This window comes from Schistocerca americana, chromosome X, assembly GCF_021461395.2.
Source record: "Schistocerca americana isolate TAMUIC-IGC-003095 chromosome X, iqSchAmer2.1, whole genome shotgun sequence".
NCBI lineage: Eukaryota > Metazoa > Arthropoda > Insecta > Orthoptera > Acrididae > Schistocerca > Schistocerca americana.
This window is the reverse complement of record NC_060130.1, coordinates 94,051,418-94,077,338: the sequence shown is the minus strand read 5'-3', so window position 1 is coordinate 94,077,338 and position 25,921 is coordinate 94,051,418. Positions and strand designations below refer to the sequence as shown.

The 25,921-nt window shown below is 42.6% G+C and overlaps 1 protein-coding gene across 1 annotated transcript in view; it reads left to right on the top strand.

Annotated features, from left to right (window-relative positions):
• Window positions 1-25,921, top strand: part of LOC124555826 (prostaglandin D2 receptor) — a 503,176-nt gene that overhangs the window by 464,458 nt on the left and 12,797 nt on the right. Inside the window, exon 6 of the mRNA XM_047129893.1 lies at window positions 9,601-9,705. Coding sequence (XP_046985849.1) covers window positions 9,601-9,705 — 105 coding nt within the window. The remainder of the gene's footprint in view (window positions 1-9,600; window positions 9,706-25,921) is intronic.

Here is a 25,921-nt window from a genome sequence, read left to right as displayed (position 1 = left end):
GCCTTGCAGGATTAATGGTGTCAGTTCCCTCCAGCACTACTTCAGATATTAGTCAAGCCCATGCCACATCATGTTGCAGCACTTCTGCATGCTTACAGGGGCTCTACATGATATTAGGCTGGTATACCAGTTTCTTTGACTCTTCAGTCCAAAATGTTTGCTTTCTCTCTCTCTCTCTTATTTCCAGGTGCAAACCACATGAGAATTCGAAATTCTCTGTATTTATCACCCAGTGATCCCATTCCATCTCAGACCTGTTAATATTAGCTTTTGCTTCATTGGAAGTTGCACAAATATCGTTTTTTAGGGCACAGCTCTGAGGTTTGTTGTTTTGGACCCTGCTTTGTTTCTACTGTTCTTAGTTTCAGTTACACAACTAACCTAATGAGAAATATGTGTGCTGAAGATACACTGCAGTTGTAGCTTAAAAGAAAAATCTTTAATATCTATATCTCTGTCACTTTTTCTGGGACAAAAACAAACAAGGTAGCAACAACAATCTGAAACATTTACTTGCACACACATTTCTTGGTATTTGCATCTGTTACTTCAATCTATAGCAGAGATACTGATGTTTTAAAACATTGCCTTATAAACAAAGAATTGCATCTTGAACACTCACTTAACACAAATATATGGAATTCTTATATACCACACCAGTGAACTTCCCTGTACCTCACTTCCTTGAGGATTAAGTTTTACTCATCATATGTGCTTTTAAGATAATCACTGAAACATGTAGAGAGAACATGGCATTAAAGAACTGATGATTCTCACCATCCCTCGTCTTGGGATCCAGAGTGAGCCAGTTCTACATTCAGCCAAAATTGAGAAAATTTCTTGCAGTTTACTTTAGCAGATCATACCAATTAATCACCACAAAAAAGCAGAAATTTCTGCATAAAGTGCAAGTACTTCATATACTCTTGCTTAAGCAAAAATGCTTTCAGTTTATATTTGTAACTATTGCATGTTATATATGTAGTAAAACTTCTTTACTGAGCATCTGTTAAAATGATAACTGTTGTAAGTAAGATGTACAGACAGACAATCAAGGAATGGGAAAGACAGTAATCAGTAATGTCATTACCTTCTGATTATCTTATTATAAGTGGCACACAACTTTTCATATTTGTTTTCTATCTACCTTTTCATTAATTTAACTGAAATTGAGCAGTTTTTTCAGTTATCATTCCATAACAAAAGGCACCTCTGGGAGACAGGATGCAGTACAGAAGGAGTTAACACCAGCACAGATTGTTTCCCAAACAAAGATTTCACTCTGCTGCAAAGTGTATACTTTAATAAAATTTTGTTATAGACTGAAACTGTTTACTGGAATGGACTTTCAACTTAAAATCTCTAAAAATTATTATGATTATCATTTGGCACTCATTTTTTGTACACAACAGCTAAAAGATACAAAAAAAATTCTTCAGTACAAAATTGTAAATAGTAAAAAATTTACCAATATAAGCCTATTTAAGCTTAACACATGTCTTCTTCTTCAACACTCTAAGAGGTGCTGTTGTCAGAATCATCTCTCTCATGTAGCATAAAAGTGCAGTTGAGTCAGGATGGCTTGAGCATTTATTGACCTCATTGCACGTTGAAATGACAATGCAGGATGCTTGGCAGGATAGCAGGTATGTAGAACCAGGTGAAGAGCTTTAGTAGAAGTAGTGAGGAAACAATAATGAATTTATTTATTACAATCAGTACAGCAGCCAAAATGTCATCTTCCTGCTGTAGCACACAGCGGAATAGGCTGTTCTTGGGCAGTTGTGTGTACTTAGCTCAGCACATGTCTCAGGAGGTGGCCAGCTCATGGAGTTGCCAAGCGAAGTAGTGAAGAAACAATAAGTGAAGCAGGCAGCAGCTGCTACAAAGCACTGTCAGCACCTTATCGAGTGTAGTGCTGTGTCAGCCCAAGTAGTTGGCAGGCATACAGTAACAACAGGCTCCATAGTAAGCTGGTCATGTCATTTGGACCAGATGCATGAGCAACTAACAGCCTGAGTGGGCCCAGTACAGGGAACATCCAAGCACAGTGGTGAAGAATCCACTGTAGGATACAGCATCAGCTGCCCATGGATGCAGTCCAGTAGTAGCACAGTGTGTGCATGCAAGGCAACCAGAAGTCAGCCAGCAGATGGCCCCCTGCTGAATGGCACAAGTTCAGCTCACAACAGCACTAGGAGTAGGCACAGCCCGTATCCCCATGGCTAGTGGAGGCAGTATCTACTAGCAGTAGGCTGGATGAGCTGCATCTGGTCAACAACTGTCATGTAGTACCTCTCAGAACTGGCTGTGCATGATGACAGGCACTGTATAGCTTGGGCAGGTAGTAGTTTTGGCCACTCAACCCTGGCCTGTTGTGACAGGACATCAATCCTCATCACATAGGCCCCAAAAATGGCACACTGCCAGGCTTGGACATGGTATAATTCAGATAACCACTGAAATGGGCCAGGCCTCCATACCATGCTGTTTCAACAGTGTTCCAGCCCTACCAACAGCAATGGGGACTGGATGTATGGTTACTAGTCTTGCTCTAGGACGAGGGTGGAGGCCTCCAACATATCAGAATAGCCTCTTTACAGTATCTTGTGTGAGAATGTGGTGACAACTTTCTGTTTGCTTGGCCACAGGTTATAGCTACCAAGCTGAAAGGTAGTGGTGCAATAAAAGCCAGAGATTACTATTGCTTGTAGATGGTAGCAGACTTGCACAAAAGTTCCTTCATACTGAAATACATAGAAGAATATTGGAGAAGACAGGACTATTAATCAACAAAGCATGGCTCTTCTGGGTTCTAAGATCCCATAATGAGCTACTGAACAGAACAAGAGAGATATTAATAATGCAGATTCATAATTGTCTACTCTTGCTCCATCTTTTTTCATCAGGGATTCTAGATGCCTACTCATACTTTTAAATTTATACAATGAAAAGTAGCTATCCTATGGCACCCTATATACCCTAAATAGAAATGTATGAGTATTATAACTGACTGTTGCCTCTTATCCATTGGTATTTTTGTTAGCATCTGACAGGAAAAAGCTTTTTCTAGCTTCATTTGATGGCATTTTGACATTTTAGTGATTGAGTTTCAGTAAAAACTACAATTGATTTATTTTTGTGACTGAAAAGAATAGTAATTTCCTTATTATATTTTTACATGGTTTTTCTTTATTTGTTTGGTTTTCTATTATGGTCACAAAAATGTGGATTACCCTCTGGAGATATTTAGAGCAATGAAAGCATTTTCTCTCTCCTTTCTTTTCACCTCCTCATGTTAAACAGTAGCTGTCATCTCCTTGTCTTTCTTTTCTTCTCAATGTCGATGTCAGTAGAGCTGTAGAGATGGAGCACAAGCTCAGGTTGTGTTAAGGATGAGGAAGGAAATCCACCATGCCTCTTGAAAGAAGCCATCCCAGCATTTGTGTGGAGTGATTTATGGAAATCGTGGAAAATCCAAATCTGGATGGCTGGATGCAGGTTTTAACCATCATCCTGTATACGAGTCCAGTGTGCCATTGTGCCACCTCACTTGTTTTTTTTGTCAGGTTGATGTATTAAGTTAGGACTTGCCCCATTAGGAAAACTCATTATAAAGGATTAGAATAGTGGCATTAAAAGCATTAAGGAGTAATTAATTGTTATCAGATTAGAAGGTGATTTTTAGAGTAAATCTCCAAATTGGTAAATATATAGAGAATGGGAAAATACTAAATTTATGGAGATCACTGAGATCATTTTGCATTACTGCAGATAATTTTTGAGTTTTCAATATCAGTGAAATAATGTTAACTGTATTAACAAAGAAAAAATGGTTGTCGGAATTCTGCTATCTCCTGTACTGTAAAAAGATAAATAGATGAAAAACCATAGCTGAGAGCACAAATATGTTGCCCTTATTATCTAGTACAAAGAATTCTTTCTTCTATTGGAAAAGCTGAGTAAGTACTACTATGAAAACTGTATTTGCCCACACTATTCAGAAGCACAATTTTCCGCCTCTCATTTCCATCAATGTGCAGAGAGGTGTGAAAGTAATGGAGGAAACTGCTAGAAATCAGGATAATATAACCTCATTACAATATTGTGGTTTACAATTCTGACATAACTGCCTCTGTAGTGAGTAACTTCTTATGATGTGAGTGTGATCATTCAGAAAGTGGTGGTTTTATTTCCTAAATTTTAAGAATTTTTAGAGTAGATACTGGCTGCTACACAGAGTGGAGTCTGCATTGCACAATTTCTGACAATTTACTTCTGTACCAGTATTATGGATTATGTTCCAAGGTTCTCCATAGTATCATATGACCTGATGGTATAGAAATGTTGTAACCTTTAATCACCAATAATTGCGTGGATATTCAAACACACTCACTTAGAAACAATAGCTGGTTACATGATAACAACTCAGTATCTCTTATTCGACTGCCGTGCCATGACATGCGGCCGGCGTCATTCGTAGCTAGGTTGCGCTCCCGTGCTCAGCTGAGTTGTGGAGCGCCTCTATCGCCGTTTGCGCGTACTGTCGTGGCGGCACAGTTAAATGTCGTGGCACTGTCACAACACTTGCGAGGCCCCGAGAAGATCCCATGGAGAGACACGAGAGTATGGTCGAAAATGTCCAGGACGGAAGCTCATGCATGGAACGTGCCTCCTGGACGAGATGATAGGTGAAAAGTCCGGAGCAGCATCCATAGGTGTCGTGGACCTGGGGGTGTGCTCCAGCGAGATGGGTCCCGGAGAAGGCGGAGTCGCGACTGGGGCCAGTTTCGGCATACTTGGAAGCGGTAGCGACGTCGGCTGCACCAACACCTATGGTAGATCGACAGCAGCGACAGGACTGGCTTCTCGGGCTGGTGGAGGAAAAGGAAGGGGCAGTGGCACCAGCGTGGCTACCACTCGTGGGCGCATCTGGTCATAATGGCGAACAACCATGCCGTTGTCCGTACGTATTTCACAAAGCTGGCGGCCGCGAAGAGCCTTGACCACCCCTGGAATCCATTTAGGGCAAGATCCATACCCTTGTGCCCACACGTCGGTGCCCACCGAGTATTTTCCCACACTAAGGGACACAGCACAAGGCCTGACAGGGTGAAGCAGGTGCAGTAGAGTGCGCGGTTGGCGGCCATGCAAGAGTTCAGCAAGGCTGCGATCACCCAGAGGCGTGAAGCGATAAGAACTCAGAAATTGCAGCAGAGCGTCATCTGTGGAAAAATCACTAAGGAATTTGTTCATCTGGCTTTTGAAAGTGCGGACAAGGCGCTAGACCTCCCCATTCAATTGCGGATGGAAGGGCGGTGCTGTAACATGATGAATCCCTTGTCCAGTACAAAAATCACGGAAGGCCTGCGAAGAGAGCTGAGGGCCATTGCCCGTGACGATCGTGGATGGAAGACCTTCTAGCACAAAGATTTTGGACAAAGCCAGCGTCGTTGCCGCAGTGGTGGGCGACGGACATCGAACAACAAACGGAAACTTCGAGAAGGCGTCAATCAACAGTAGCCAATAAATACCAAGGAAGGGGCTGGTAAAGTCAGCGTGCACCCATTCCCATGGCTGCACCGGATCAGGCCACGGATAGGGCATTGTACGAGGTGCAGCCAGTTGTTGAGCACACTGACCACACACAGAAACCATGTGGGTGATGTCCAAATCAATACCGGGCCAATAAACGTGCCTGCGGGCCAAGGACTTAGTCCGAGAAATACCCCAATGGCCTTCATGCAATAGTTTGAGAACATCTTTGCGAAGAGAGGCTGACACCAAAACCCGTGGAGATGCGCCATCCGTGGCCAGAAGAACAACACCATCACAAAGGTGCAAGGCATGGTAGTTGCGAAGGGGATCCGATGCCCGGCCCACCCCGTTGAACAAAACTGATCACCTGACGCAGGACCGGGTCCCGCGCGGTAGCCGACATGACATGCGAACCTGTAAGTGGAAAACCCTCGACCGCATGACATTCTTCCTCATCAATGTGGAAACGGAGTAGTTCATCACAATCGAAAACTGGGTTGGGGCCCATCGGCAATCGCGACAATGCGTCAGCATTGGCGTGCTGGGCCGTAGGGGTAATAGTGAATCTCATAGTGAAAATGAGACAAGTATAAGGCCCAACGTTGCAGGCGGTGAGCTGCCTTATCTGGAAGCGATGCCGATGGGCTTAACAGAGAAACCAGCAGCTTGTGGTCGGTGATGAGGTGAAACTTAGAGCCATACAAAAAAACGCTGAACTCTTTTAGAGCATAAATGATGGCGAGCGCCTCCTTTTCGATTTGAGAGTAATGCCGTTGTGCATTGTTGAGGGTCTTGGAAGCATAGGCAGTGGGTCGTTCTGACCCATCCTCATACCGATGGGCGAGAACAGCCCCTAGGCCATACTGTGACATGTCAGTCGCCAGAACCAAGTGCTAACCCGGACGGAATGTGGCAAGACAAGGCGCCAACTGCAAATGAGCCTTCAGGCAGACAAAAGCCTGCTCACACTCGTCGTACCAACAGAAAGGGACGTTTTTGCGTAACAGCTGATGCAGAGGATGAGCTACCCCACCGCGGATGGAATGAATTTGTGATAATAAGCAATCTTGCCTAGAAACGCCTGAAGTTCTTTGACCATAGTTGGCCGGGGTAGAGCGTTAATGGCCGCAATGTGCTGACGTAGAGGATGTATACCCTCACGGGACAAGTGGAAACCAAGATACACAATGGAGGGTTGGAAGAACTGTGACTTGTCCAGATTGCACCTCAACCCAGCCGAATGCAAAACCCGAAACAGTGAACGCAAATTGCAAAGGTGCTCCTCAGTGGAGGCCCCCGTGACAACAACGTCATCCAGATAGTTTATGCAGCCGGGAGCGGAAGCCATGAGCTGTTCCAAAAACCGCTGAAAAACGGCCAGCGTGCTAGCGACACCAAATGGTAACTGCTGGTACTGATACAACCCACAAGGAGTGTTGATGACGAGAAATTCCTTGGAAGAAGCATCCAACGGCAACTGATGGTACGCCTCCGATAAGTCAAGTTTGGAAAAGAACTGGCCCTCAGCGAGCTTGGTAAATAACTCCTCAGGATGGGGAAGAGGATAAGTGTCAATGAGGCTCTGAGCGTTGACGGTGGCTTTAAAATCACCACACAATCGCAGACTCCCATTTGGTTTAGAAACCACCTCGATTGGCGATGCCTATTCGCTGGAGGTAACAGGAAGGAGAATCCCTGAAGCTGTTAACCTGTCTATCTCAGCCTTGACAGGTGCACACAACGCCACAGGAATAGGGCGTGCCCGGAAAAACTTAGGGCGAGCTGTAGGTTTAAGAGTAATGTGGCCATCAAAATCCTTGGCATGATCCGGACAAGCAGAGAACACGGACAAAAATTCAGAACACAATCCATCCAGCTGTTGATACGGAATATCCTCAGATATGAGGTGCACATCATCATCAATGGAGAACCCAAACAACTGGAAAGCATCATAACCGAACAGGTTTTCAGTGCCCGCATGATCCACCACATTAAACGTGAGGGGCCTAACAACAGACTTGTAGGCAGTGGAAGCATCAAACTGGCCAATGATAGAAATTTTCTGGTTATTATAAGTTCTCAGATTTCGCGTAACTGGAGACAAGGGAGGGGAGCCCAGCTCCAAATACGTGCGAGAATTAATGAGAGTTACTGCAGAGCCAGTGTCAACTTGCATGTGAATGTCTTTATCCAGAACACGAACAGTAACAAACAACTTATTTGTTTGAGAAAGCACACAGTTAACATCCATATCCGATGCCTCATCCTCGTCGACAGGAACTTTAGGGGACTGACACACAGAAGCAATGTGGCCTTTTTTCCTAATTGAATTACACGTGGCCCAACGTTTTGGACACGTGGCCCTGTCATGCTGTACGAAACAACGTGGACAAGAAGGAAGTGCGGAACGAACCTGCTTCTGTGGTTGCTGTTTTCGCTGCGAGCACTGCGGCCCAACGCAACGCTGTTTACGTGAGTGAACTGCCGCCACATCTTCGTTCTCCTGTGAAACAGGCCAATTGTCCGTGTCGAAAGTTGACTGTACAGCGCCTACATCACACCATGCGTCTATTTGCGCGCCAGCAGTGTGAGACACTTCAAAGGATTGAGCGATGCTTAGAACTTCCGACAACGACGGGTTTGGCAGTTGTAGGGCACGTTGCCAAACTTCTTTATCAGGAGCAAGCCATAGAATAGCATCCCTAACCATTGAATCAGCATAAGACTCATGATGAGTGTCCGTGACAAACTAACATTTCCTACTCAGACCGTGTAGTTCCGCCGCCCAAGCCTGGTAAGATTGATGGGGCTGCTTACGACACTGGTAGTATGCCACGCAGGCGGCAACGACGTGGGTGTTTTTTCGGTAATAGTTAGACAATAAGTCACACATTTCTTGGAAGGACAGAGAGGCAGGTTCCCGCAGAGGGGCTAACTGAGATAGCAGCTGATAGATCCATGGGGAAATCCAAGATAGAAATAACGACTTACACATAGGAGCGTCGACAATGCCGAAAGCCAAGAAGTGTTGCCGCAAACGCTTCTCATAATCCTCCCAGTCTTCAGCGGCCTCGTCGTAAGGAGGGAATGGAGGTGGAGAAACGGAAGACAGACGATGAGTAAGCGACACCGACAACGCCTGAATAGCAGCCATCAGCTGTGTTTGTTGTGCCTGAATAGCAGCCGTCAGCTGTGTTTGTTGTTCAATGAGCGCTTGCATAAGCTGTTCCATGTCTGCCCTGTCACGAACACACAAATCCACAACACAGTGAAAATATCCCATCCTCGTTGCCAAAAAGTGTTATAACCTTTAATCACCAATAATTGCATGGATATTCGAACACACTCACTTAGAAACAATAGCTGGTTGCATGATAACAACTCAGTATCTCTTATTCGACTGCCGTGCCGTGACATGCGGCCGGCGCCGTTCGTAGCTAGGTGGCGCTCCCGCACTCAGCCGAGTTGCGGAGCGCCTCTATCGCTGTTTGCACGTACTGTCGTGGCGGCACTGTTAAATGTCGTGGCACTGTCACAACAGGAAAACTGTTAATAATGATCTGAGCATTGTATGAGATGCTGAGCCATGACACTGTCTTGTAGCTTTGCAGCAGGGGCAGGTTTTATGGTGGAATCATGTGTTATGCTCTATTAAGGAAAGGTATTTAGAGTATGATGAATTTTCCATTTATATATGGAAGGAGAAGATTAATCAAGCTTATCAAAATATTAAACACTAACCACTGACATTAGATATGATCCTGTGAAACATTTCTAGCTAATAATGCTTAAATGATCCTATATGAAAGTCACATATGCTGATGTAAGGATTGACATTCAGCAACCTACTATGCAAACATTATCTGTCTGTATTAATATCTTTATTGAAACACTCATGTCAAATGTCATAGACTGCCATATTGCAGTGCTCCATGAACTCAATGTAATTAGCTCTACATAAATAGTTGCCTGTATTTAAAAGGCATAAAGAGGGTATATACACAAAATTATACAAATGTAAATGTGTAACAAAACTTTGCTACAATTTTTTGTCATTTTCAGGGATAACGTGGATGCTGAAGGTGCACAAAGGTCTTCTAGAAGAAGCAGCAGCAATTCTGAAGATAATCGATATAACATCTCAAACTTAGTGTTTGCGCATGAAAGGTGATGAATTTTAGTTGTAGTGTAAGACACATAGCACACACTTGGCATCACTGTTCTGGCACTGCAGGCTCTCTAGATTGGGGAGGTGTGGAGGTGTATTAGGTGGAGTGGGTGACAGGAATAAGAAGGAGGTGGGTGAAGGTCTTTTCCTCTTTCTTATATGTACTCCTTTCATCAATTAAATTCAGTATCTCCTCTGTTATTCAAGGATTTCTATTAGGCCTTGTCTTTTTACCTATTTGATCCTCTACTGCCTTCACTATTTCAACTCTTAAAGCTACCAATTTATCTTCTACTGTTTTCCCATCTCCTGTTCCAGTTGCCTAAAACTCCTGAAACTCTCAACAACCTCTGGTTCTTTCAACTGTTTTAGGTCCCATCTCCTTAATATCATACTTTTTTTTGCATTTTCTTCAGTTTTAATCTACAGTTCACAACCAATAAATTCTGGCCAGAATCAACATCTACCCCTGGAAATGTCTTGCAATTTAAAATCTGGTTTCTGATCTACACTCCTGGAAATTGAAATAAGAACACCGTGAATTCATTGTCCCGGGAAGGGGAAACTTTATTGACACATTCCTGGGGTCAGATACATCACATGATCACACTGACAGAACCACAGGCACATAGACACAGGCAACAGAGCATGCACAATGTCGGTACTAGTACAGTGTATATCCACCTTTCGCAGCAATGCAGGCTGCTATTCTCCCATGGAGACGATCGTAGAGATGCTGGATGTAGTCCTGTGGAACGGCTTGCCATGCCATTTCCACCTGGCGCCTCAGTTGGACCAGCGTTCGTGCTGGACGTGCAGACCGCGTGAGACGACGCTTCATCCAGTCCCAAACATGCTCAATGGGGCACAGATCCGGAGATCTTGCTGGCCAGTGTAGTTGACTTACACCTTCTAGAGCACGTTGGGTGGCACGGGATACATGCGGACGTGCATTGTCCTGTTGGAACAGCAAGTTCCCTTGCCGGTCTAGGAATGGTAGAACGATGGGTTCGATGACGGTTTGGATGTACCGTGCACTATTCAGTGTCCCCTCGACGATCACCAGTGGTGTACGGCCAGTGTAGGAGATCGCTCCCCACACCATGATGCCGGGTGTTGGCCCTGTGTGCCTCGGTCGTATGCAGTCCTGATTGTGGCGCTCACCTGCACGGCGCCAAACACGCATACGACCATCATTGGCACCAAGGCAGAAGCGACTCTCATCGCTGAAGACAACACGTCTCCATTCGTCCCTCCATTCACGCCTGTCGCGACACCACTGGAGGCGGGCTGCACGATGTTGGGGCGTGAGCGGAAGACGGCCTAACGGTGTGCGGGACCGTAGCCCAGCTTCATGGAGACGGTTGCGAATGGTCCTCGCCGATACCCCAGGAGCAACAGTGTCCCTAATTTGCTGGGAAGTGGCGGTGCGGTCCCCTACGGCACTGCGTAGGATCCTACGGTCTAGGCGTGCATCCGTGCGTCGCTGCGGTCCGGTCCCAGGTCGACGGGCACGTGCGCCTTCCGCCGACCACTGGCGACAACATCGATGTACTGTGGAGACCTCATGCCCCACGTGTTGAGCAATTCGGCGGTACGTCCACCCGGCCTCCCGCATGCCCACTATACGCCCTCGCTCAAAGTCCGTCAACTGCACATACGGTTCACGTCCACGCTGTCGAGGCATGCTACCAGTGTTAAAGACTGCGATGGAGCTCCGTATGCCACGGCAAACTGGCTGACACTGACGGCGGCGGTGCACAAATGCTGCGCAGCTAGCGCCATTCGACGGCCAACACCGCGGTTCCTGGTGTGTCCGCTGTGCCGTGCGTGTGATCATTGCTTGTACAGCCCTCTCGCAGTGTCCGGAGCAAGTATGGTGGGTCTGACACACCGGTGTCAATGTGTTCTTTTTTCCATTTCCAGGAGTGTATGTCAAAACAAGGCTCTGGGAGTAAGGTGAAATACCATCAGACTTCAAGAAGAATACAATTATTCCAGTTCCAAAGAAATCAGGTGCTGATAGGTGTGAATATTACCAAACTATCAGTGTAATAAGTCATGGTTGCAAAATACTAACATGTATTCTTTATATTAGGAGAATGGAAAAACTGGTAGAAGCCAGCCTTAGGGAAGATCATTTTGGATTCCACAGAAACATAACAACACATGAGGCAATACTGACCCTATGACTTATCTTAGAAGATAGGTTAAGGAAAGGAAAACCTACATTTCTCTCATTTGTAGACTTAGAGAAACCTTTTACTAGTGTTGATTGGAATACTCTCTTTGAAATCCAGAAGGTAACAGATGTAAAATACAGGGAATGAAGGGCTTTTTACAAATTGTGCAGTAACCAGATGGCAGTTATTAGAGCTGAGGGGCATGAAAGGGAAGCAATGGTTGACAAGGGAGTGAAACAGGGCCTATTGCCAATGTTATTCAATCTGTATATTGAGCAAGAAATGAAAGGAACAAAAAAATTTAGAGTAGGAATTAAAGTTCATGGAGAAGAAATAAAAACTTTGGGGTTTGCTCATGACTGTTGTTCTGCCAGAGGCAGCAAACAACTTGGAAGAGCAGTTGAACAGAATGAAGAGTGTCTTGAAAGGAGAATATAAGATGGACATCAACAAAAGCAAAACCAGGATAATGGAATGTAGTCTGATTAAATCAGGAAATTAAATTAGGAAACAAGACACTAAAGTAGTAAACAAGTTTCATTATTTGGGTAGCAAAATAACTGATGATGGCTGAAGTAGAGAGGACATAAAATATAGACTGGCAATGGAAAGGAAAGCATTCCCGAGGAAGAGAAATTTGTTAACATCAAATATAGATTTAAGTGTCAAGAAGTGTTTCCTGAAAGTATTCGTATGCAGTGTGGCCATGTGTAGACGTGCAACATGGCTAATAAATGGTTCAGACAAGAGGAAAATAGAAGCTTTTGAAATGTTGTGCTACAGAAGAACGCAGCAGATTAGGTGGCTAGATCACATAACTAATGAGGAAATACTGAACAGAATTGAGAGGAAAGAAATTTGTAGCACAACCTGACTAGAAGAAGAGATCAATCAGTAGGACACATTCTCAGACACCAAGGGATTACCAGTTTAGTATTGAGGGGTAAAAAATGTAGAGGGAGACCAAGAGATGAACAAAGTAAACAACAGTGAACCAAATGGAAACAAAGTTTTATAGAGGTGTTGAGGGAGAGAAGTGGGGAGAGAGAGAAGTCATGGGAACAGGGACAGAGTTTATCATGGGATAACCACTAGCAGAGACTGAGACCAGCTGAATTGTTGGAAGGAGAAAAGAGGATGTGGGGAGTGCAGGTTCCAGAAGCCAGAAGTAGTGAAACAGACATTATTCATTACTAGTTACTCCATGTGCTCCATAACTGTTTGTTTCATTAGCAAAAGGACTGTTCCTGTTGTTCTGTAGAACTTTATTTAGTCCGCTAACAGTTTCAGCTTTTTGTTAAGCCATTCTCAAGTCTGTACACAAACATATGGGAACCTTGTTTTTCCATCTTCAGTCATCTATATGTATACATCCATCACATGTATGGCAGTTATGAATCCACTTGAGAATGGCTTAACAAAAAAGCCAAACCTACCAGTGACAACATACATTTCTACAGAGCAACTGGGTCGCATTTTTCATTGGTTAAGTAAGCCATTATTTGACTTAAGCATATTTTAGTAAATAGCCATAGGGTGATCACCTTTGATCTTCCCATTATTATGGTCACTTATTTAAGTAGACAGACCACAGCTGGTGATGCACACAATATGCCCACAGAATGGGCAGAATTTGAAATTAGATACAGCTGATTTCACAGATTGTTCTGTCACTGATGGGGTAAGATACATCTGCAACACAGCTGGCAAAGGTTGTTCTGATTGGGTGAATGGGACAGGACTTGCATTTGTGCCTGACCGGTGATATGATGGACATATGGTACGGAAAGATGGAAGATACTAACCACATTCTCCATCAAGGCTACCTCTCATCTCACTATGAAATGTGGAATATCCTTCCCAAACTCATATTCACTAATGCTCCCCTCCCCCCCCCCCCCCCCCCCCTCCTGGTTGCTACAATGGTATTCCAGCCTCCCCCTCCATTATAACACATCTATGGTAGAAACCCATGTGCAAAACTTTCATCATGCACCCTATCACACACCTTATTCCAGTCACATCATAGGCATGTCTTACCCCACTATAGGCAGGATCACCTGTGAAAGCATATATGTCATCTATCAAATCTGCTGCAAGTTCTTCATAGGTTTTACACTGATGAGTGAAAATTATTGTGGGAAAATGATTGTGACCACTGCCCACCATGAGATTGAAATCCAACTGGTGGTACTGCAGGAATGGGACATGGGAGAAAAGTATAGAAGCAGAGCAGAGATGAATGGGGGTCCCATTGCAGCAAAGATACAAGCAGAAAATAGGGAAATCCACTGAAATAAGTGACTTTGACAAATGTTATGTTGTTATGGCCTAGAACTTAGGAGCAAGCAGCTTGGAAACAGCAAAGCTGGCCAGCTGTTCATGTGCTACTGTCATGAGCTTCTATAGAAAATGGTAGAAGGATTGCGGAACTGTGAGCAGGCCACAAGGTGTTGGAATTACGTGACTTAGCACTGAACAAGGAGATTGGAGGCTTTTCAAGTATGTGAAACGGGATGGACAGTAGTCTGTGGCAGATTTGGTGATTGAATACAAAGCTGGTGCAGGCTAAATTATTTCTGAGCACACTGTTTGGCACATATCGTTGTATATAGGGTTCAGCAGCACATGACCCCTATGTGTTTCCGTATTGACTCTACAACATCTCTCAGTTACGACTGCAGTAGGCACAGTATCATAGAGGCAGGTTTGTGGATCGCTGGAAATGTGTCACATGTCTGATGAATCACATTTTGTGTTACACCAGGTTGATGGCTGTGTCCAGATACGCTGTCATCCAGGTGAACAGCTACTCAAAACATGCACTGTAGACAGATACCAACTGATGGAGGCAGTATTATGCTTTGGGGGCACATTCACCTGGGAATTCATATGGCCAGAATCATGTACAATGGTTTCTGGAGCATGAAAATAATCTCTTGTTGGTGTGTTCATCATCAGATTCACAAAATATGAACACTGTGGAACACATGTTGGTCTCTGTAGAGTGCCAGCACTTTGCTGACAAATCACTTACCCATAATTTATGGGAATAACATGATCTTTCTGGGTACATTAGCATTCTGTCTATATTAGTTCTGTGAGATATACATACATACATACATATATATATATATATATATATATATATATATATATATATATATATATATATATATATATATATATAAAAAAACAAAGATTCCATGACTTACCAAACGGGAAAGCGCTGGTAGACAGACACAATAAAAAAACACACACACAGAATTTCAAGCTTTCGCAACCAACGGTTGCTTCATCAGGAAAGAGGGAAGGAAACTCTATGCCTTTTAATATGTCTGCTTGTGTCTGTATATGTGTGGATGGATATGTGTGTGTGTGCGAGTGTATACTTGTCCTTTTCTCCCCCTAAGGTAAGTCTTTCCACTCCCAGGATTGGAATGACTCCTTACCCTCTCCCTTAAAACCCACATCCTTTCGTCTTTCCCTCTCCTTCCCTCTTTCCTGATGAACCAACTGTTGGATGCGAAAGCTTGAAATTCTGTGTGTGTGTTTTTTTATTGTGTCTGTCTACCAGCGCTTTCCCGTTTGGTAAGTCATGGAATCTTTGTTTTTAAAATATTTTTCCCATGTGGAATGTTTCTTTCTATTACATATATATGGCATGTGACGAGAGCCTCCCGTCGGGTAGACTGGTGCAAGTCTTTCGATTTGATGCCATTTCGGTGACTTGCGCATCAATGGTGATGAAATGATGATGATTAGGACAACACAACACCCAATCCCTGAGCGGAGAAAATTTCCGACCCTGCCGGGAATCGAACCCGGGCCGTTAGGATTGACAGTCTGTCACGCTGACCACTCAGCTACTGGGGTGGACAGTTCTGTGATCATAATTTAGTTTTCTGATCAGTATTTTTTTTAAATATTTTCTTCTGAATTTTTCACTGTGTGCTCAATGCTCTAATTTTTGCTGACTACAGTTGAAAAATTTCCATATAACTACATTTTATCTGTCATGTTATTTAATACACTCCTGGAAATGGAAAAAAGAACACATTGACACCGGTGTGTCAGACCCACCATACTTGCTCCGGACACTGCGAGAGGGCTGTACAAGCAATGATCACATGCACGGCACAGCGGACACACCAAGAACCGCGGTGTTGGCCGTCGAATGGCGCTAGCTGCGCAGCATTTGTGCACCGCCGCCGTCAGTGTCAGCCAGTTTGCCGTGGCATACGGAGCTCCATCGCAGTCTTTAACACTGGTAGCATGCCGCGACAGCGTGGACGTGAACCGTATGTGCAGTTGACGGACTTTGAGCGAGGGCGTATAGTGGGCATGCGGGAGGCCGGGTGGACGTACCGCCGAATTGCTCAACACGTGGGGCGTGAGGTCTCCACAGTACATCGATGTTGTCGCCAGTGGTCGGCGGAAGGTGCACGTGCCCGTCGACCTGGGACCGGACCGCAGCGACGCACGGATGCACGCCAAGACCGTAGGATCCTACGCAGTGCCGTAGGGGACCGCACCGCCACTTCCCAGCAAATTAGGGTCACTGTTGCTCCTGGGGTATTGGCGAGGACCATTCGCAACCGTCTCCATGAAGCTGGGCTACGGTCCTGCACACCGTTAGGCCGTCTTCCGCTCACGCCCCAACATCGTGCAGCCCGCCTCCAGTGGTGTCGCGACAGGCGTGAATGGAGGGACGAATGGAGACGTGTCGTCTTCAGCGATGAGAGTCTCTTCTGCCTTGGTGCCAATGATGGTCGTATGTGTGTTTGGCGCCGTGCAGGTGAGCGCCACAATCAGGACTGCATACGACCGAGGCACACAGGGCCAACACCCGGCATCATGGTGTGGGGAGCGATCTCCTACACTGGCCGTACACCACTGGTGATCGTCGAGGGGACACTGAATAGTGCACGGTACATCCAAACCGTCATCGAACCCATCGTACTACCATTCCTAGACCGGCAAGGGAACTTGCTGTTCCAACAGGTCAATGCACGTCCGCATGTATCCCGTGCCACCCACCGTGCTCTAGAAGGTGTAAGTCAACTACCCTGGCCAGCAAGATCTCCGTATCTGTCCCCAATTGAGCATGTTTGGGACTGGATGAAGCGTCGTCTCATGCGGTCTGCACGTCCAGCATGAACGCTGGTCCAACTGAGGCGCCAGGTGGAAATGGCATGGCAAGCCGTTCCACAGGACTACATCCAGCATCTCTACGATCGTCTCCATGGGAGAATAGCAGCCTGCATTGCTGCGAAAGGTGGATATACACTGTACTAGTGCCGACATTGTGCATGCTCTGTTGCCTGTGTCTATGTGCCTGTGGTTCTGTCAGTGTGATCATGTGATGTATCTGACCCCAGGAATGTGTCAATAAAGTTTCCCCTTCCTGGGACAATGAATTCACGGTGCTCTTATTTCAATTTCCAGGAGTGTAACTGCACCTGCAGTGTACAATATGGCTCAAGTGTTGACTGTAGTGTATAATAATTTAGTTGTATTAGTCGATACAGATTCCAGTGTTGTCAAGTGTTTGAACTGCCATATGAAAGTTAGTTCTGGCCTGCATTGCAGTTACTGTAATAGATGGTTTCATTGGACATAAAGCAGTTGTGTGGGAAACGGTGATGTAAATGAGCGTCTTTTGTGGTATTGCAATGTCTGTGCATGAGACAAAACAATAGCTGAACAGGAGAGAAAAATCATGGCCCTTAAGAAGGAGTTTGACACTGATAGCAAGGAATTGAAAAGGTTAATGTGAGAGAAGTAGAAACTGGGAAGTGCTAATGTCACACAAAGAGAACAGTTACTGACAGTTTGCCCTGTTATATGTGTTAGATAAGCAAGAGTCTGCACCAAATGTAGATGCAGCCAAGGCAGAACAGGCATTTAATATACAAATGATCACTTCAGAGAGAGTAAAGTCCAACTGTTGTAGTAGTCATGGAAAGAGTGTGGAGTAATAGCTGCAAGAAGATTTAAGAAACAAGTAACAAGTTAGCAATTTCTTCAAACCAAATGCAAGTTTTATACAAGTGATAGAGGATGGGGGTTCTTTGTGCAGATATTTTGAGAAGGAAAATCATATGGTGATAGTGGATGGGGCAAGAAACAAAATGGACATGGGTCAGGGCAAGACATAGTAAAGATTGCTTCAGCAACAAACCATACAAATGTTGAGAATTTTTAGTGTTTGAGGAACTGTAGTAGGTTCTTGTTGAACATCTCTGTCAGTTGGATCAAGCTGGAGCAACATGGAGTTTAATCAAATACATCTATCAGTTATGGGGTCAAACATGTCTTTGATTGTTGTTGATGTTTTTGGCAAATGGAATTATGTGACTCGTTGCTTACATCTCGGTAACACATAAAAATAGAAAGGGAAATACTGTTATTTATAGGAGTATTCTGGTAGTCTCTAGTGTGAGGACAGCATCTTTTCTCATGACAAATGTAGACTGTACACTGTTGGTATTAAAAGCAATATAACAAAAACTTTTGTGACCAAAACTCATACCGAGCGGGGTGGCGCAGTGGTTAGACACTGGACTCGCATTCGGGAGGACGACGGTTCAATCCCGCGTCCGGCCATCCTGATTTAGGTTTTCCGTGATTTCCCTAAACCACTCCAGGCAAATGCCGGGATGGTTCCTCTGAAAGGGCATGGCCGACTTCCTTCCCAATCCTTCCCTAATCCGATGAGACCGATGACCACGCTGTCTGGTCTCCTTCCCCAAACCAACCAACCAACCAACCAACCAAAACTCATGTAGACTGTACAGAGGCACATTTTTCTTTTTTTTTTTTCTTTAATCAAATTTTTATGTTGTCCACAAATTGCAACAACTTCTAAGCTTTTCATGCTAATTAAAGTGATGGAAACATGGTCTTTTCTGAAAATATTTCTGACCAAAATGTGATTCTGGTAGCTGGAGTCTACGGTTTTTGTTAATCATGCCTTTTGCCTGCTTGTGGTGATATTTCCATAGAAAATTTTGTCCCCTAACACATATTTCTTCATAACTAATCTAGAAGTGATTTACAATTTTCATAAACTTAGTTTTAATTTTTTTAGCATAACAAAAAATTTTAAATGATGCCTACAGTATATGATCCACACCTTCTCCTAATGTCAAGTTTCTATGCTTAGCAGTTTGAACTGAGTGATGTTGGATCAGTGAAACAGTCTGGCACTATATCACCCCAAAATAGTGAAACATATATTTTTTCATTTTTAACCAAGAATACAAATACCAGTTTTCATAGATTTAGCTTCAAAAATATTTTCAAAATAAAATACTTTCATAAAACATTTACCTCTCACCCCCATAGGGCCTTACTTTCCAAAAACACTTCTTTTTACAACCAAGAAACCAAATTCAAATTTTTATAGATTTATTTAGCTTTAAAAATGCTTTCATAATAAGATATATCATAAAATATTTCATTCCCTATTTCACCTCCTTACGAGCTGAATTTAGAAAAACACCAAAACATGTATTTTTTTATTTGTAACTGATAAGTCAAATACTAATTTCTGTGGATATAGTTTAAAACACTTTATCAGTTCTGTAACAATGATTTATTGTCAAAAAACAAATTCACCAACTATTTCAGTCCCATAACGATTACATTTCTAAAAATGCTGAAACACGTATTTCTTTATTTCTGACTAAGAAAACAAATACCAAGTTTCGTACGTCTAGCTTCAAAATTGGCTTAATAATGACATATTCTCAAAAAAACCTTTCCTCCCCTATATCACCCCTTTAGGGGTGGAATTTCTAAAAATCCCTTCTTAAATTTCAAGTTTATGTCCTTAATGGTTTGGACTGAGTGGTGATGAGTCAGTGAGTGAATCAATCAGTTGGGACATTATATTCTCTGTCAGAATAGGCCTGTCGGAAGATCTAACAGTAACAACCAACCACCACGCCATCCTCAGCTCATAGGCATCAGTGGATGCAGACACTGAGGGGAATGTGCACAGCTCTTGGCTCTCCTGGCCATTGTCAGTTTTCATGGTCAGAGCCACTGCTTCTCAGTCAAGTAGCCTCACAAGGGCTGAGTGCAACCCACTTGACGACAGCACTTGGCAGCTCAGATGGTCATCCATCCAAGTGCTGTTCAAGCCTGAAAGTGCTTAACTTCTATGATCTGATGGGAACTGATGTTACCATTGCTGCAAGGCCGCTGGCTCAAACAATACGTAGAGATAAAAAAATAAAGTCAATGAACTTCCAATGTAGCCACAAATCCTATAGTTACAATACATGTTTCAGAACATTATTTGACCACTGTAATAGGAATCTGGGTCAGGTATGTGGAGAGCAGGAATTGCATCTTATATTTTGAAGGGATGCATATATAGAAATATTAATATCCTTAGATTTTGAAGCGCTCAGTATTTTGAAGCTTGAACTTCATAGAATTCTATTAAAGGTAAATGGGATACTCACAATATACGTGACTCCATCTGATAATCATGAAGTCTCTGTAAACAATGACTGGAACATTCTACCAATTGTTCTATTAAAACTTCCTGGCAGATTAAAACTGTGTGCCCGACCGAAACTCGAACTCGGGACCTTTGCCTTTCGCGGGCAAGTGCTCTACCAACTGAGCTACTGAAGCACGACTCACGCCCGGTACTCACAGCTTTACTTCTGCCAGTACCTCGTCACCTACCTTCCAAACTTTACAGAAGCTCTCCTGCGAATTCTGGAATTGTTCTATTTCTTGATGACAGAAATCCAATCCTTGGTCACAGAGCAGTTCTAGAACCATTATGTTACCATTTGCAATTGCTGCAAATCAGTTTCTTAATTGCCAGGGCATTGTTGTCTGTGATCAGTGTCAATGGCTTTCCTGCCTGATCAGCATCACTCATGTCTGTACTGCCTTGGAAAAACTGTTGGCACCATTTCACCATGGCTGGACACAATATTGCGTTTGGTCCAATACCACAAGAACTTTACAGTGAAGCTGTGTGTTTTAGACATTTTGTCCACAAGAATTGTATTGTACTGTGTACTTTAGCCTTGGAGTACATGTCGAAACACTGTGTCATTTCACTCCCATACTGTGATACACCTGCTAACCATACCATACCAGAACTACATCTGCAAGAAACTCAGAATATGTAATCTCTTCTGATAATATGCTCCTCTTGTTATGCAATGGTCTCAGCATGGGAAGATATTTGTAACTTACTGTTTTGGAGACCCCCCCTCCCCCCAATATTTGTTGACTGTATAGAGTTACATAAAGTTATTGTGACTGCTTTACATTTTTGGCAGTGCTATTTGTTGGAGAAACTGCTACTCTTAGAGCTCTGCATATTTGACAATGAAGGTATGAGCACAACTTATTGTGGTTTGTGAGGAATTCATTCTTTGCCAAGATAGAACAGCCTGAAATTGATGGACCTTAAACTCAGAGTACAGTCCACAAAGTCCACATTGAGTGGTTTTTATGATAACATTTGTGTAGTTCTTTTTGTCCGCAGCACCAGTCTAGTTCTTTTCAATCCCACATGTGTCTGCTCTCAGTTAATATCTATGTTCCCAAAGTGATTTAGGTACTGACCAGTGCATACTGCTTTCTTCACACTTGTTTTAGTTGACTCTGGATTTTCATTTTGATTGTACTGCATAGAAGTGAGTCAGTTAGATCAGATTAGATTAGATTCAGTTTCCTGTTTCATAGAGCCAATAATGAGATGATTCCTGTGGGTATGGAACATGTAAGAAAGTATAACATAAAAAACATACAGAATTTGAATATAATATTCACTACCCTGATCATTTGTCAGGAGATCATCAAAATGGGTGAATATATTATAGTAAACTGGAACTGCTAATATTTACAGAATTAATACACTGTCAGAATGAAACAGCTATGCAATTTTAATGAATTTATGATACACAAAACGCATAATCTTGACAGTTGTGACAAACTGCTGTCAAAACTGAAATCTAACAGACATTTTTACTTAAACTGGTGTAACAATCCCTGTTAAGATATTCATTTATAGAGTAGGAGGAGTTGTCTATCAAAAAGTCTTTCAAACTCTTTTTAAACTGTGCTGTATCTGAAACCAACTTTTTAATGGTTGCTGGCAATTTATTGAATATGTGTGTTCCTGAATATATGGACCCCTTTTTAGACCAAGGTAAGTGATTTTATGTATTCATGTAGATTGTTCTTATTGCTAGCATTGATCCTGTGTATTGAACTATTAGTTGAGAACAGAGATATGTTACTTGCAACAAATTTCATTAAGGGATAAATATACTGAGAAGCAGTTGTTAGAACACACAGTCCTTTGAAGAGGTTTCTACATAGAATGAGATTTTCACTCTGCAGCAGAGTGTGTGCTGATACAAAACTTCATGACAGATTAAAACTGTGTGCCAGACCAAGACTCGAACTCGGGACCTTTGCTTTTCGCGGGCAAGAGCTCTACCAACTGAGCTACCCAAGCATGACTCACGCCCCGTCTTCACAGCTTTACTTCTGCCAGTACCTCATCTCCTACCTTCCAAACTTTACAGCAGCTCTCCTGCGAACCTTGCAGGACTAGCACTCCTGAAAGAAAGGATATTGCGGAGACATGGCTTAGCCACAGCCTGGGGGATGTTTGCAGAATGAGATTTTCACTCTGCAGCAGAGTGTGTGCTGATATGAAACTTCCTGGCAGATTAAAACTGTGTGCCGGACCGAGACTTGAACGCGGGACCTTTGCCTTTTGCAGGCAAGTGCTGTACCAACTGAGCTACCCAAGCATGACTCACGCCCCATCCTCACAGCTTTACTTCTGCAAATACCTTGTCTCCTACCTTCCAAACTTTACAGAAGCTCTCCTGCGAACCTTGCAAGACTAGCACTCCTGAAAGAAAGGATATTGCAGAGACATGGCTTAGTCACAGCCTGGGGGATGTTTCCAGAATGAGGTTTCTACATGATGTTCTGGCACCACAAATGATTCTTATTAAACACTCTTCCACACTAAAATCTTTGGTTCATTTTCATGGTTTACCCGAGAATATAATCCTATATGACGTAATAGAATGAAAGCAAGTAAAGTATACAAGTTATTTTATATTTATATCTCCTACATCTGACATAATTTGCACTGCAAATTCTGAGGTATGCACTTCCCCTACTGAATTTATTATTGAGTTGTAATCCAAGAAATTTAACACTGTCAACCTTTTCGATCTGTGTGTCGTCATATGTTATACACATGCTCGAAGGAAATATCTTACAGGTTCTGAACTGCATATAGTAGGTCTTTTCAAAATTTAATGACAGTGAATTAACTTAAAACCTTCTATTGATGCCAATGAAAATTTGATTACCAGCCCTTTCTAAGTCTGACTTGACTTTCTATTTATGACAGTGTTTGTATCATCTGCAATCAAAACAAAATTAGAATATGACACTGTAACAGATGAGAGGTTACTAATGTGCACAAGAAAAAGCAATGGACCCAAGATGGAACTTCGAGGAACACAGCATGTAGTTGATTCCCAATCAGATGAAGACTGACTGCTTGCTGCACAGGTATTCACAATGACACCTTCCATTTCCTGTTAGTTAGATAAGACTCAAACCATCTCACAACACTGCCAGTGACACCACAATATCTAATTTAGTCAAGTGAATGCTGTGAGTCACACAGTCCAAGGCTTTTGACAGGTTACAGAAAATGCCAGTAGCCTCTAATCTGTTGTCTAATGAATTATGTATGCTTCCATTGTATCAGTAAATAGCTTTCGCCATATCATAATCCTTAACAAACCCAAACTGTGACTTGGACAATTTATTATTTTCAGTCACATGCTTGAAGAGATGTTTGAACAGAATCTTTTAAAATATTTTTGAAAAGGCCAGAAACAGTGAAATTGGTCAACTGTTGCATGATATCTCTTTATCCTCCTTCTTGTAAAGAGGTTTAACATCAGCATCTTTTAGCCAGTCTGGAAATGTTCTGCTTATAAGAGATTGATTAGACAAATAACTTAAGATAGAACTCAACTCACATGAGCACTCTTTGATTAACTTGTATGTCATCACAACCACTAGAATACTTAGATTTTATGATGGATGCTCTCCTTTGGGAGATGTGGGTGTCATTTCCATTTTACTAAAGTTATTTGTAATACTGGTCTCAGACACTCCATTGCACTGTTTATGAAGCCTGATAACCCCAACCTGTCAGCAACAGAAACAAAGTACTTGTGTAAGAGGTTTGCAGCACTGCATGCACATGTTAACAATGTCTAATTTACTTTTAGAGCTATCTGTTCCCCTTCCTTTTTGTCCCCACCTGTCTCTGTCTTCACTATATCCCATACAAACTTTATTTTGTTGCCTGATATAATTATCTCATAATTATCTTTTTCTCATAATAAAGCTGTTACAATTCCTGGATTACTTGCTTCAATATTTTGCAGTAGCCTTTGTAATGCATTACAACGTTAACATTACAGCTGTTCCTAGATATTAGATACAATCTTTTTGTTCCACATGATATCTTTATTCCCTGTGTAATCCATGGTTTATTTTTAGAATTGTATTTGATTTGCACTACTTTTAGGGAAAAACAATTTTCAAAAGAGGAAGTACCTTTATTAATGAATGATTTGCATTTTCCATTTTAGTCAGAAGAATTGTTAACATCTATCCACTTCATGTCCTTGAGCAATCTTCTAAAATTATCAGTTTTTGACTGATTTATTACCTTCCTGTGCTCAGATCTAACAGACTTTTTTATATCCTGACAAGTTTCAACATTTAACACAAGATGCTGCATGTCATTATCAGATAGCCCATTTACTATTGGTTTTGTGGTACGAATTTTTTTCCTAGATTTGTGTACAAAGATATTATCAATAGCTGTCTCAGAGCATTTACATACCCTCGTTGCAAATTTCACAGTAGGCATTAAATTGAATGACAGTGTTACTGATTGCAATAATTGTTCACTGATGAATCCATCACCAGCAACTGAGAGATGGGACAACAGAGCTTCCAGATTTTCTATGAAGAGGTTAAAGTTTCCTGAAGGTGCTCTGTATATACTTACTATTATAAAGAATTTATTATGAAATACTACTTCTGCTGCACAATCTTCTAAGTGCTGCTATGAGCAAAATTTATTACTATCAATATTCAAAAGTTTCTTTCTCCATATTCACTCTACAGAAGTAAGAAGGTAACTTGAAACCTGTAACATTTATCATATCTATACTAGTGGTCACATGATGTTCAGAGAAGCAGATTATATCAACTGATTTGCTCAACTCTAATTCTTCAACACAAATAAGCAGCTCATTAAGCTTACCCCTTAGTCCTCAGATATTCTGATCCAATACAGAAAACTGATTTTGTGTACTGGCTGAATTAAAACTGGATGAACCTAATTTTTCTGTCAACTTTTGAATATCTCTAGTTCCAATCAAAGACCCTCTACATGAATTGTCTACATTAAAATTTTCTGTCTCACTGCCTGTTTTACCTATGTGAATGTCATTTTCACCTTTCTCTGAACATCTTTTGTTTCTGCCCTCCCTACCATAAAAATTGCTGTTCTGTCACTTGTAACCAATGGTACTTTACCACTTGTGATAGTGACCCTCCTCCCCCCTCCCCCCCCCAAGTTATTTGCTATTATTAGTCCAGTCAGTTTTCTGTTCCCTTTCCCGTTGAGGTGAATGCCATGCCTAGTATAGTTCCAACTGCTGACAGAGTCAACAGGATCCACACTGACATAAGGCCCCATACCTGATTGAAGCAGCCATTCCACCTCTAAATTAAGTGTCCTATCCAATGTAGTGGCAGCCACCAAGCCGAGAGGATGCGCAGCAGAGCAGCAGCAGCACCTGGGTGATAAACTGTAAATTAATTTAACCTTTTTTTTTTTTTTTTTTTTGCGTGCTTCTGCAAAGAAGTGAAGTCTTGTTAATATCCTTGTGTAGGGCGGCTTCCTAGTATAAATTTTCCATTT